This window comes from Anabrus simplex, chromosome 1 (genome assembly GCF_040414725.1).
Source record: "Anabrus simplex isolate iqAnaSimp1 chromosome 1, ASM4041472v1, whole genome shotgun sequence".
Lineage (NCBI taxonomy): Eukaryota > Metazoa > Arthropoda > Insecta > Orthoptera > Tettigoniidae > Anabrus > Anabrus simplex.
Window position 1 is genome coordinate 1,634,884,376 of NC_090265.1, and position 15,063 is coordinate 1,634,899,438.

General features: G+C 38.1%; 1 protein-coding gene across 1 annotated transcript in view; it reads left to right on the plus strand.

The window, feature by feature from the left end:
- Positions 1-810: 810 nt before the first annotated feature.
- ATP6AP2 (ATPase H(+)-transporting accessory protein 2) overlaps positions 811-15,063 on the plus strand; it is an 89,414-nt gene continuing 75,161 nt past the window's right edge. The window contains exons 1-3 of the mRNA XM_067138329.2: positions 811-962; positions 1,140-1,267; positions 9,497-9,742. Coding sequence (XP_066994430.1) covers positions 920-962; positions 1,140-1,267; positions 9,497-9,742 — 417 coding nt within the window. The 5' untranslated portion in view covers positions 811-919. The remainder of the gene's footprint in view (positions 963-1,139; positions 1,268-9,496; positions 9,743-15,063) is intronic.

Genomic DNA, 15,063 nt, shown 5'->3' on the forward strand with positions numbered 1-15,063 from the left:
AGATCGTGGGTTCGAGCCCCACTTTCGGCAGCCCTGAAGATGGTTTTCCGTGGTTTCCTATTTTCACATCAGGCAAATGCCGGGGCTGTACCTTAATTAAGGCCACGGCCGCTTCCTTCCAATTCCTAGGCCTTTCCTATCCCATCGTCGCCGTAAGACATATCTCTATCGGTGCGACGTAAAGCAAAAAAAAAAAAAAAAAAAAACCATGTTCTTGTCACGAGGGAACTGAAGAACGACCGCGCATTTTTCTCTACTTCGTAATTACTGCAGCCAAACACAGCACATACCTTTCCTCTCATGTTGAGAGGAGATATCAAGGAATGACACACACTACTATTTAATTATGTCAACTCACTGAAAACGCATAAATAACACCAAAAACTTCACACAAAAATACACGTGCTCTTATGACAGAATCAGTATTGTTCAGGTCTATCCGCTAGAGTGAGCTCCAGTAGCTGTCCCTCCATATCTCGCTCAGTGTCGCGTACTGTATTATATCTATTGCTTTTGTACAATCGAACGCGGCGTCAATTTAGCTAATATCGATAATTGCATTAAGGTCTGGTCTGATATTGCGGGTGGTCTTAAAGCATTTGTCAGCCGTGTGTATAAAAACAATATTCTTGTTATAGTCCACTGATCTGTCCAACCATGGACGAGTTGGTCTTGCATTGATGGACACATCCCTATTGCTAGCCAAGAGTATTTTAATAGTCGCCACTCCCGTCGCCATCGAACGAGACAAAGATCGACACTAATCGATTGGAGTTGGTCTTGTTACGATCAAGACCGACGATATATATCAATCGACATGCATGCAGATGAAATATCGATTGTTTGGGTCATATGATCGCATGATCTTGTCTTGAGAGTGAAAATTTGGGGCAAAGGGGTGTAACGAAAGTTGATAAGAATGTATCAAATTGGACTTTATTTTGTCACGCTTTTTGCGTTGGGTAAGTGAGTAAATAAACAGTTTATATCATATTATCAATCAAGATATTTGTGAACATTTTCACCTGTTATTGGTATTCTTGTTAGCGTTTCGGACTTCAGTACCGTATAGTTTCTATTTCTTCTGTACATTTTCATTCCTTGTGCTGTTAAAAAACTTATATATATATTTTTTGCAGCATTTGGTGCTGGTGAAGTGACGTTCATTGCTGCTCCCCCTACGATAAAATTCGTTGGTAATGAACCTGTTGATGCAAGTTTATTGAAAGAGATATTTTCTGCTTCTTTAGGTTTCACTACGTCTGGGGTATGTATTTCAGCGTTGAGATATTATAAATTCAGTATTTTCTCCTTATTCTATATTTTATTTAGAATATCATATTCTGCTTCCGTCACTTGGAGGTTATCTAATTGACAAAGCTTGCCAAATAATGAACTTGGAATGGTGAAATTTTGATGTTGAAGAAAACCAAAGTGTGTCAGTTATATAGGTGATTAAGAGAATATTTGAAGAGCCTTTCAAAGCAGATATGCTCACATAATTGACGAGAGTATGCCTTAGTCCAAATTGTTTCCAAAATTTGACGAGTAAGAACTTTGCGTTGTGCTTTATTGGAAGATCTCTTGTCCTCATATAGAACTGGTAATTTCTTAGGTTCACCCCTTAATACAAAAAATAATTAAGTTACAATATCTTACTGTGCCTCATATCAGCCCGATAATGATAAACACACTTGTCCAACATCTTTTCTGTTAATTTTCTCTCTTCTTCGATCATTGTCCAGTTTTCTCTTATCTATGGTCAATCAATCACTACTGATCTGCATTTAAGTAATAACAGAGGAAGTTGTACACATGCCTTCTGATCATATGATACCAAAGTATCAACAAATGGAATACTGAAAAAGAAGATAGGCCTATAGTGTGGTGGACTGATCGCTCAAAGACTGTGGATGGCACAGGAGGAGGGATCAATGGGGGAAAGACCTGAGAGATCAATCCAGATGAGCCTGGGTAGACACACTACAGTCTTTCAAGCTGAAATGACAGCTATCACAACATGTCTTGAAGAAAATATGAAAATGAACTATAGGAATAAGAACATTTTCATTTTTACGGACAGCCAAGCGGCCATTAAGACACTAGAGGCAATCCAGATAATATTCAGAATTGTCTGGTATTGCCACTCGCTTCTCGTGAAGCTCTCAAAGTACAACATTGTCAAAATAATATGGGCATGCAGGTATAGAAGGAAATGAAAAGGCAGATAAACTGGCCAGGAAAGGGGCAGAAACACATTTTGTAGGCCCAGAACCTGTATGCGTGATTTCCTATGGACAAGCCCGATACTACATAGGAAAATGGATACAAAAGAAACAAATGGAAAACTGGAAAAATACTCCAGGATGTAAGCTTGCAAAGGAACTGATAAAAGGACCAAACAAGAAGCATACTAAAGAACTATTGAAACTCAGCAGAGAAAATATAAGACGTGTAGTAGGACTGTTGACAGGACTCTGCCATCTGAAAAAACACCTACATAGAATTGGAGTAATAAGAGACAACATATGTAGGAAATGCAATGAAGCAGAGGAATCAGCTGAACACATACTTTTCGAATGTGAGGCACTGGGTAGAATCAGACTCTCCATTCTAGGACTACCAGGTGAAGAGAGTGGAAAAAAAAAAAAAAAATCCAGAAGACCCAATAAGAACAGTCTTCAGTTTTGTGAAGGGAGCAGGTATATCTAGGTGGGAATGAAGGAAAAACGTGGTAGCAAAAGATCTTAGAGGTTGACGCTAATTAGAAACTAATATTTAGAGGCCCCATGAAGAAAAGATGATGAGCTGCATAAAGGCAGTCTCCCAGGTGGCAGATTCCCTATCTGTTGTTTTCCTAGCCTTTTCTTAAATTATTGCAAAGAAATTGGAAATTTATTGAACATCTCCCTTGGTAAGTTATTCTAATCCCTAACTCCCCTTCCTATAGGCTAAACAAATATTTGTCCTCTTGAATTCCAACTTTAACCTACATATTGTGAACTTTCCTATTGTTAAAGACACCACTCAAACTTATTCGTCTGCTGATGTCATTACATGTTACAAATCTCATGTCATGGTCCGTATTGAAATGTACTTAGTCAAAATAATAACACTAGATTATAAATTCCACCTGTTCAATACATAACAGCTTTTTATTTAAATTTAAGAAATAGTTCTTAACATATTAGTAGGGACATGTTTCACCCATAATGAGGGCATCATCAGCCTAAAAATCTCATACCTGAAAGAAAGATAGATTAGGATCCTGATTGTTCTTATACGTAGTTTTTAACAAAGGTCTAAAATATAAATAAGAGGATACTGTTTTAGGTACAAATGTGTATAAAATGACTAGCAGGTGGAATACAGTACTTATAAGTACTCTTATGACAAAGTCTTATAATCAATCCTTATTGTAGATCTTTACGAATGTCTTGTTTTTAAAAAATGTGGTAACAAATAGTTAGTTAAATTTTTTAAAAAATACGTAAATTGCTTGTCTTTCGCGGCAAACCTCGAAATTGCTGAAGTGCTGTCCTGCAAGCGCGTGCTCCGTTGATGCGAGGAGTTCATAGTCAGCTGGTGCATTGTCGGTTGGGGGGGGGTATGGCAGGTGCGGAAGAATGTCCATCCAAGCGATTTCAAGGTCTTTCACTGGTTTTGCTGTGTGAGACGGTGCATTGTTATGCAACAAACTCACTTTGCCATGGCTTCTGGCCCATTCCAGTCGTCTTTCGATCAATGCGTGATTTAAATTATTTTTTTGGCGGTAGCGTTGTGCTTTAGCGGTTTCGTCGGGCTTCAAGAGTTTATAATACACAATACCACTCTGGTCCCACCAGACACAAAGTATGGTGTTTCACATTCAAATCACCACATTTAAATTGTCAAAACCATGTCTCACTTGTTCTAATCGATGGAGCGTTTTCACCATATGTTTACCATCAAACGATGACTTCCCACAGCCTTTTTGTTTTGATTAAATAAGAACAGACCGGGCGAGTTGGCCGTGCAGTTGGGGGCGTGCAGCTGTAATCGCATATCTGGGAGATGGTGGGTTTGAATCCCACTGTTGGCAGCCCTGAAGATGGTTTTCCGTGGTTTCCCATTTTCACACCAGGCACATGCTGGGGCTGTACCTTAAGGCCACGGCCACTTCCTTCCTATTCCTAGCCCTTTCCTGTCCCATTTTCGCCATAAGACCTATCTGTGTCGGTGTGATGTAAAGCAAATAGCTAACATCGACGTCATCACTGAACGATGGAAACAAGAGAGGTCCACCTATTCAATACCATATAATATTATAAGATAAATTATAACATTTTATATACTTAGTACCAGTTTCGATGCTGGTGTGCATCATCAGCCAAAAATAAGAAAACTATACATTGACAAGGTTACAAAAAAAACAATGCATAAAGTATACACAAATTTTACAAAACTGGCAAGACCTAATTAAAAACAAGATCCATAAACATTAACTTATGACCTAAACCTAAAAATAGCACCAACTGTCTTAAAACTTTGAATATACGTCCTCTTGACAAAAGTCCTCTGAATCTAAAAACATTAAACCATGTGCGAGTAGATTAAATTGAGCCAAGGACCAAAAACCAATGCTTCACTATCATAAAAGTCCAAGAGCATATTTTCTTATTTTGTAAGAACATATGTATAAAAGGTTTTCTTGCTGAACATCCACTGAGAATTAGAATAACAGGTGCAAAAATTAAGAAACCATTTTTCTATTGGTTAAAAATGGCTGTCATTAAAATAACGTAACCAGTCAAAAGACGTAACAACTTCCAGTACTAAAAAAGAACATGAGAGAACTTCAGACAGTGTTTTGCATAATAAAACATAGGTCTTCTCTAACATAAAGAACGCGGCTAATTATTAAATATCAAGATATTTTTTAATGAAAAATGGCGGACTCCGTGTTTCCAGGGTACTGAACGATGTTCTCGGTTCAAATTGGACCTGAAGCAAATAAAAAGAAAGAAAAGAATGTCAAGAAAGGCTTTTTTAAAAGATCTTGTCGTAAGAATTAACGTGAATAAGAGACTCTCCTCTGGGAACGTATATATTATGTGTGTTTTCAGACGTTAGGGAAGACACTGAGAGCCGCAAGACACCGTGACCAATTCACCCGCGTTGGAGCAGAACAAGGGAGGTACTGAGAAGGAGTAGGAAGGGCCCAGAGCCAAAGGCAATGAAGGAACGAGGGAGGGGAAGTATGCAGGGTGATGCGGCGAGAGGGCGTGGCGTGAGAACGTTTTCTGTATGCTATGAAAACTGATTTGCTATTGGAAGCTTTTCTGAGTCTGAAAAACGCTATCAAAAAATCGAACAATACTCTTGGTTTCTCAGAAATATCATTAAGATTCAAACCAGCATTAAAGTATTGATCCAGGTGAATGAAACAGCTCTCAGTGATGTCAAGCAACGTACCTTTATTAATAACCTGTAAAACTGTGAGATCCTGATCAATGCTAGTAAAATTATGTTGAAAATCTTTCATATGCTGCCCCATTGCTGAAAACCTATTGTACCTAACGGCATTAACGTGTTCCGTGTATCTGATTTTAAAGTTTTGTCCTGTTTGTCCCAGATAAATTTTTGGTATAACAGTGATTTTCTTGATTTTCTCCTTTGCAGTAGCCCACAAAGTAGCAATAAGGTTCATGTCTTACCTATTTCCAGGCCACGGAAGCACAGAAAGGTTTTATCACTGAGGAATTTAGTCACTTCGCTGCATGACAGGGTGCACCGTCATGTATGAAGAGACAAGGATTTCCCCCAAACCAATCCCTTATCTGAGCTAAGAGACTCTTCTGAAGGACATTTATGTATTGGTGCTACTTCATAGTAGCCTAATCTTCCGGTTCCATACACTGGCATCGCACTCCAGACCATAACCTTTATTGTTGATTGAAACTTTGGTATAGATTTGGCACCATGACAATGACATCAAAAACAGTTGCCAAACACCAATATTGAAAGTATGCCCAAAAATTTGAAAATGATAACCGGTATTTCAAACAAAGGGATACATACAAAGTATTCAGGCATATGCAAGTTTAATTTTCATTTGTAAGGCTATCCAAGAAAATTAAGTATGTTTACTGTCTGTTGTATGCACTGGTGATGAAACTCTTCTTCTGGCCTCCTACGAATGTACTGACTCATTCCTCAAATATCAGTTCATCACTGAAGCAAACCTAGAAACAAATTTTCATTTTAGTAGTGCGTTGTCTGCATTATTGCAAGCTATAAAGGAACAATAATGACATCAATTTTTATAAGTTTTCAGTGAACATTGTTAAACCTACGATAAAAGTAGTTAATTTTTATGTAATTACTAGTGGACCCGTGCGCTGCTCCACAGCATTCCTTATAAATAGGTCGGATAACTCATCTTGATATGCCTGTCGTAGTCATATTGTTTTTCCTGCCCATTTAAATAATTTTATGAACACTTAATACCGATAATATAGTTTATGGATTTTCCAAAAATAAAAAATGTGTTTTAAAGAAGATTTCAGATACCAAGTTTAATGTCTGTAACATCTTCAGTTATACGATCTCGCCCGTGTGTGTGTCTTACCCTACAGTTTTCTTTCCCAAGCAGTAAGTCATAATATGTTTACCATACTGATTAAGTACGAACTTTGACTTAAACGGCATTCAGAGTGTCACAATTCATCTCAGCTACCCCAAAGACTATGAATTCGTCACTAATATCGTCATTTTCGGATTTTTAAGTTTCACCCCCTTCCTTTAGGGGTGCTAGGGGTTTCTTGCACCTACAGTAATTTTTCCAGATAAAAGCAGAAATAAGTTTTAAGGAACACATCATAATCTTCACATACTGTTGGGTAGGCAACCTGCTGATCGGACTTGTCTTGCGGTTTGCTTATCTTCCCCTATTTTATTTTTCACCCCTTAGTGCCGAACTACCAATCAGATTTTGTTCAAACTACTTCATAATCCCTCTCAGATGTAATAAGAACAAACTGAAAATTTCAGGGAAATCGGTCCAGTAGTTTTTGAGTCTATTTGCTTCAAACATACCAACATCCAATTTTATATATATTGTTACAACCTTCTGTCAGTCGTCTGTAGACCAATCTTGCAAGTCCTTTGCCCAATCCAAACTCTTTTTTCCCGTACCTGGAGTGATCTTTGCTTTTTTTTTCTGGGTCGTCTAGATTTCAATCCACTACTGTACAGTGTTCTCCTTACAGTTTCAGGAGATACATAATGCCTCTGCTGTTCAGATTAATTCTTAGATCATTGCTTGTAGCTGAGCGATGCTTTCGTGACATTGAGATCAGTTTTCGTACGTCTCTAGGGCTTAATTTACTCTTCCTACCACATTTTGTTTTTCATTGTGACTGGTAAACTTTGTTTTCTTCCATTTTCTTAATTCGGCTAACATTTTTTTTTGTGATAATATTAAGTCTTGTTGCTATCTCCTGTTGTATGTAGTGTCTTTCAGCAAGCAATGTTCTTGCCACCCCAATTTTCTTTGAAGACATATAACTTTTCCTCCCCATAACCTTAAAATTCTCTTGATACATCGATGTTATGCATCACGTCACAAATATAGGTTTAATATAGGTTTAAATATGTCAACATAAAGCACCAGAGCTCTGCTCATGGAATTAAGTGACAATAGTAACTAAACAATGACTGAATTCTTGGTAAATTTCAAACAAAAAATAACTCTTAAACAGAACTAAATACAGTCCTTGAGATGGCAGACAATCAATTGTAACAGTATTGCCAAACTGTGAGACAGAAAATCTTAAATACATTATCCAAATGTCCCTATATCATTGTAACATATCCATTGTCAGTTCCCATAGGAACACAAATAATGTGTAGGGCCTACTCAGCAGAATTGAATAATGAATTTTCAGGCCTTTAGTCTAATAATTTGGCCACCTCTGTATAATGTGGTGGTTTATCAGGGCCCTTAACCCTCCAGTGCACGTGTGGAGCACAGTCGTGATCCATTACTCCGTTACTTTGTGTGGTGCTAAGAATTGGCACCACACCTTAATGCTCTGTGTACCTTCCTATCACATTCCCCCACATTTTTTCAGTCAGTCTCGCACTGTTTTGCAACAGTGTGCTTTGCTAAACACACTGAAAAGTATGGTGGAGTACAATTGTGCTGGCATTTCTATATTGTCAGATTATTTAAGGTGTTGTAAATGTGTGTATATAAACGTCTCTAAGTTTAGTTTAAACTTGGTTATTATTTTAGCAAAATTAGTGTTATTTATTTAAGGTGTATTTCTTGTATATATTGTTTTATTGAATCATTTATGATTGGACAAATAACCTGGTGATGATCTATCTATCTAAACAAACTTTTTTCAGAAAACAGAGACATGCTTGGTCCCTAAGATGCATTTCGTGTTGTACTCTCATTATTTGCATGTGTTTAATGAAGAGAATTAGTAGCCTAAACATAATGAGATACATTGGTATGTTTCATTAAAACCAAGTAAGGAAACTGTGGAACACTGCAGTGCTGTGCACATGTACTCACGTTATATAAGAAGCGTGGGTACAGGAGGATTAAAACTAAAATCAGTACTCAGAGATGGCCTTTTTTACTATCCAGTGAATTTATTAAACTACTGTTTACAGTTATTTACAGTTCAATCACCTTTGAGTTTTACACTCGATACAGTTTTTCCTCACTAATACATACTAGAATACACAGCATGTCAAACTCTTATTTTCCAATACGGCCTCCATAGTACGGTATCATTTCAGAACAGTTAACCTCACAATTAACAAGCCTTGTCAAATTCCGCATAGCCATCAGATGGACTCGCTCCTGTTGAATTTCTTGACACAGACTGTCAACGTTCACTCACGATTGACTCACTCAAGACTGACTGTCTCGTTGGGTTTGCTCTTTGTATAGACCTGCAAAAATTTCTCGTAGTGTTCCACTTCCAGATCATTGCGGGCACATTCTTCATTGTTCGTCAGTTTCTTCCAGGAGCTTCCTTATCGCGAGCCTCAACAATTCGTCACCATTGATGTTTTGCTCGCTGTTGGCCTGCTCTGCTAGCATTATCAACCCCTCCCTGCAATCTTAACCTTCATTATCTCAATACTTTCATAATGTTCTGCAGGTGTTATTTCATCTGCTCGGTTGGATGCTTTAGTTCTGTGAAGTTGTGCATATGGTTTTGTTTTGGATAGCAGGATCATGTGAGAGAAATGGAAGAGTTATGTTCATTATCATTGCTAATTTTTAACCAGAATCAGCATTACTTTAATCCTAGGCAATACATACGAAGTTTCAGAATGAAATATTTTCTTCTCCAGATTGTAATTAATCTTAATATTTTAGATGTCATTTATTATTATTATTATTATTATTATTAAACATTAATATTCATGCTTTTTTTCGTTCATACAGTTTTTATTATTCACATTACATTAATTATTTTCTTATTTGCAGAGCAGCGAATGGAGTGGTATGCGTGTGTTAAATCCATTCCACTATGCTGAAGCGGTGGTTTGTCTGGTAGTGGATGGTGTGAAGACACTGGATAAAGTGAATGGTCATCAGTTTCCATTGAATACTAATGAAGAGGAAGAGGTAACATGGCGAGCTCTCAAACATCGTGTGTGGGAGAGATTTTTTGGAATGAACAGCTCCCTGGTCCGAATTGATCTTGCTGATGCTGAAAACATAGTCTCTCCTGTGAGTATGGTAGTCATAGTTGAACAGACCAGTTCTGAAGCCTGATACAAATCTATATATGGTTATAGTTGATTATTTTAATGTCTATATTGATAAATCTCACAATTATACAGGGTTATTGTAAATGATTTGAGCGATTCCAAAGCTCTACAATAACTTCATTATTTGACATATTGTCACAAGGCTTTACACCTACATAGAAAAACTCAAAAAGTTTTTTTGTTGACATTTACAAGTGTTCGATATGTGCCCCTTCAGTGATTCTGCAGAAATCAAGCCTATAATCAAGTTCATCCCAAACTCGGCGCAGCATATCCCTACCAAAGGATTCGAAAGCACGGTTGATGCGAGCTCGCAGTTCTGGCAGGATTGTTGGGAGAGGAGGTGTAAACACCGAATCTTTCACGTAACCCCACACAAAGAATTCGCATGGGATTAGGTCAGGAGAGCATGGAGGCCATGACATGAATTGCTAATCATCAGCTCCACCACGACCGATTCATTGGTTTGGCAATCTCATGTTTAAGAATTGACGAACATCATCATGGAAGTGAGGTGGAGCACCATCCTGGTAGAATATGAAGTCCGCGCTGTCCTCCAGTTGCGGCACGAGCCAACAGCATGTTCCGATACTCTTGTCCTGTAACGGATTTTTCGCAAAAGAAAAAGGGACCATACATTTTAAATCGCGAGACTGAACAAAACACATTAACTTTCGGTGAATTTGAATGTGCTGCATGATAGCGTGAGGATTCTCTGCACCCCACCCCCACCCCCTTCCTTGATTTGCACATTGTGTCTGTTCACTGCACCATTAACAAAAAATGTTACTTCATCACTGAAGACAAGTTCCGTACTAAACTCATCCTCTTCCATACACTGTTGCAACCGCACCGAAAATTCAAGGCGTTTGACTTTGCCATTGGGAGTCAGGGCTTGTAGCAGTTGTAAGTGGGCTTCTGCTTTCGTCGTTTCTGTAAGATTTTCCAAACGGTCAGCTGTGGTATGTTCAGCTTTTTGCTTGCTCTCTCCGTCGACTTCTGTGGGCTACAAGTAAGTTACAAGTAACTAATCTCATTTAGTTCCGTACGCGTGAAACTTGCCCGCACAAGATCAAGTGTTTCTTCAGTCATTGCAGGCCGACCCGTTGATTTCCCCTTACAGAGGCAATCTGAAGCTTTAAACTGCACATACCATCGTCGAATTAGCAGTTGGTATGTTGTCCTGAAGTGTCGCTGCACTGTTATGACAGACTGATGTGAGTGCATTTTAAGCACAACAAATGCTTTCTCGCCTCCTGTCGCCATCTTGTCTCACTGCACACTGCTGCTGTGCTCTCGTGGCAGAAATCTGAAGTGCGACTTCAGCAGACCAAAACTTTTTGAATTTTTCTACGTGACTGTTGAGTTTCATGACCATTATGTCAATTCATGGAGCTACAGTGAATTTATGAAATCCCTTCAATCATTTGTAATAATCTTGGTACAATGGGGATTATTCCAACTAATCACTACTATTTGTTGCAAGTACAATGTATTTACATTAAAAATACACTATCTGCAGCACCGGTTTCAATCTGCAATCGATCATCCTGCTTGTACTTGTAACAACTGGCATTGATTAGGTGGAATCATCCCAATTATGTAAATGTAGGTATGGACTTATTTATAGCTGTGATTTTTGTGTGTTTCAGAGTGTTGCTAATTGAACAACTTTGTCTATAGTAATTTAATATATTTTCATTGACAAAATGAATGAAACTGTTTTATTATTTAAATTAAATATGAATAACTTGGTGCCTATATAATTAGCGACTTTTCACTTTGGTTTAACCCTAGAACTGCTGCAGGTTTATCTGTCAAATGCTGCAGTTATTTTCCTCAATATACACCATAAAATTAAAACCATGCCTGTAATCATAAATTAATCGTAATAAATCCATATTATACAGCAACAGAAAGCTGAATGACTACTGTACATGAAGGTGACAGAAATAGCAAACAGTATTTTCACGATTTATGCAGATATAAAACTTTTTGAACAAAGGAAATTGTCGTATTTTGCTCTAACAAAAGAATACCTGATGGATAATTTATTCCTGAAACATGGTATTCTGAAGCACACAAGTATGTTCTTAAATATTACCCGACAGTCCTCCACTTTTTATTTTATTTTGAATGCTAAGTAAAACACAATTTTTTAACAAAACTGATTTTGAATTCTTTTCACATAATGGGAGCTGCATTAAGGGTAGGCAAGTTCTAGGCCCAGGGTGATGAATGTTACATCTTGACCTGGATAATTACTTTCTTGCAGTTGTATGTTATAGTCTAGTTCACATTTATCCGTTCACTGGTTTCTACAAATATTGATGTACTGCCAATAATATCACCTGCACCTACTTGAACATTATTCCGGTTATTAGAATTTCCCATTGCTTCCGAGGCACCTTGCACTTCACTGTCACATTCACTAAGATTTTCGAAAATCAAGCGCTCTATATCAGAATCGTCAACAAAGCGGGCTATAATCGTAATTCTAAGAACATATGAAAGTACTTCCACTTCTACAGCTAAATAATCTTCTCCAGACTGTTGTTTGATTTTTAAAGATAAAAATACCAGTATTCAGCTGTTATCTATTTTAGTGCCATCTAGCGCCCAATTATAAACCTATGGTGGGCTATTAGGTAGTGAATGAAAAGTGGTTAGCATGTGGTTCCTTACGGGGGCTGCCATCTTTGAACCCCAAAGAGAAGGAATAATCATCATTCTTGGGAAATACGGAATTCTCACAGCTTACTAACAGACATAACAGTGCTGAAACTGACAGCAAAGAGTAAGTGTACAGGAAAGGCTCCAGTAACAACAGGTAAACGACAAGCACACACTTAGGCATCCATAACATGACGGGTAACAGAGCCGGACGACCACTATTTGTATGATATCTGTAGTAAGGCAGTTGGAGGTAACAAGAAATCAGTACAATGCGAAGCTTGCTACAGTTGGCAAAATGTGGATTGTTGTGGCATATCAAAAGGTGAATGGGATATTGTCAAACTAAGACACCACAAACTATACTAGTAATAACAAGAGTTGGTGTATGACAGGTTGGAGGGAGGAGCACTGCACGTGCCATTTTACGATGTTGCCACATTCCAGCATTCCTTTCTACATGCTCTTACCCCTCGCTTCCGGCTCACTTGTTCCCTCCTTCATTCTGACCGCTGTGATCTGTTGTAGACTACCTGGCCAGGCTGTGTCGCCCCATTTGCGATCACTCTTATACAAACAGGTTCTTATCAGTGACATACAGTCACGTTGCTGTGAGGGAATTCCTTACTGAAGGATTGGTCCAGGAAGACATCCCTCAAGTAACTGACGAAACTGGGAATCTTACGAATCATATGTTGAAAGTCATTAAATTACTTATATTTACTGTTTGAGACTGATGCGTTTATATTGGGAGTGACAGGGAATAAACATGACTCAAATAAACCTTTATTTAGAGTTACCAGATGGTTGTGGGTGTAAAGGCAGTTAAATGAGTTTTAAGAAGTAGGACAAAAGATGGGCGTATTAAAACCGTTGAATTTTACACTTTCTGATTTCAAAACAAAGGATTTTGCTGTAACACTTAACTTCTTTGGCAGTGCTACTCTTTTTAAAGCAATTGTAGCTCATCTCATACTTAAAAGTTAACTTGCACTTTCCTATACAATAGGGGACAATATTAATATTAACTGAATGCTTACATAATGCTCAAACTGTTCAAATATTCATACAGAGATCTTAAGTAAGCAGCTGCTCAAATTATAATCAGCCTACTTTCCTCTGTCTGTATGTGTGTCTACCTCTCAGTCTCGTTTATTGATACCGGGTCGGGATGAGATGAGATTAATTTATACAGCATGTTTCTACTGCCGGATGCCCTTCCTGGTACCAACCTCAGTTGAGGAGCTAATGAAGACGAAATGTATTATGATGAATGAAATTGGGTAAGGGGTGCGAGGATAGGAACTGTACCGGCATTTGCCTGGAAGTGAAAATATTAAAACACAGAAAACTATTCTGAGAAGAGCCGACGGTGTGATTCGAACCCACGCGTTTCCTGAATGCAGAGCTTGGCTCCATAGTCATAGCGCGTTAAAACACGCAGCCACTCGGTCTACTTTCATCTATATAAATAAAATTATAATTTTTGTCTGTACGCTTGGATTAGATGTACAGGATTCCAGAACTTAATGTTAAGAAAATGTTTAGATTACAATAAGTTGAAAAATTGACAATTCTATAATGATAGCGTGAAAAGATTATATTGCGTTCGGAAAATAGTGAGTTCGAATCCCGTTGTCGGTCGCCCTGAAGATAGTTTTCCGTGGTTTCCTATTTTCACTCCAAGCCCTTTCCTATCCCATTGTTGCCATAAGACCTTTCTGTGTCGCTGCGATGTAAACCCAGCAGTAAAACAAACCCACATCACCAAACATCCCTCACTTTTCCGTAAATTTCTGTAAGAGTATCCATTATATAAAGCATAAGGCTTGCCTTTCTTCGTCTCATTGACCTGCATGTCGTAAGTAAGCACGCAGATAGCATACCAACAAAAGCTACGTCAACGATGGATGTCTAAAGCTGGAATAATTACAGTATGTTAAGAAGTATAGACTAATATTACCTCAAAAAATGTTTGAGAGAGGGTACGGGTTGGGAGAATCCTTATCACACAATTGTGTGGAGTATGCCTTAATTAGCAGTCCCCTTGCTGCATTTAAGTTGGAAAACCCTGACAGGCTGCTGATAATTTTACAGTGATCGCAAATGGGACAAGAACAGGTCTTTCTTCACATTCTTGTTTTCCACTGTAATGGGAGTGGTCGCAAATAGGACAAATTTTGCTGTGACTGTGACTGACTTTGTCTCATGTTACGTTATTTTTAACAGGGACTATCTTGATAAGCTCATAGAGTAGAGTGCTGGATTTCTGATCCCAACTCTGGCTCAGTCAGGTGGTATTTGAAAGTGCTACAGAACGTAAAATCAATAGCATTATTATTCTTTAACAGGGGTGGTACCTATAGCCTGACAAATCCTTCAACATGCCCTTTGTCCTATACTTTGTCTCTGCACACCTTATTGGCCGGCGGTATTTTTTTCACGAGGTGGACGAGTCCTGGCCCTTCCTCTCCCTCGAGGAGTATTCATCGTACTTGAAATATAAATTAAAATACAATGATTGCACATATGTACGTACGTAAATAGTATTTAACATACAATTAGAAACTTACTAACGGCCACAAAACATAAATAAAATGCCACTCA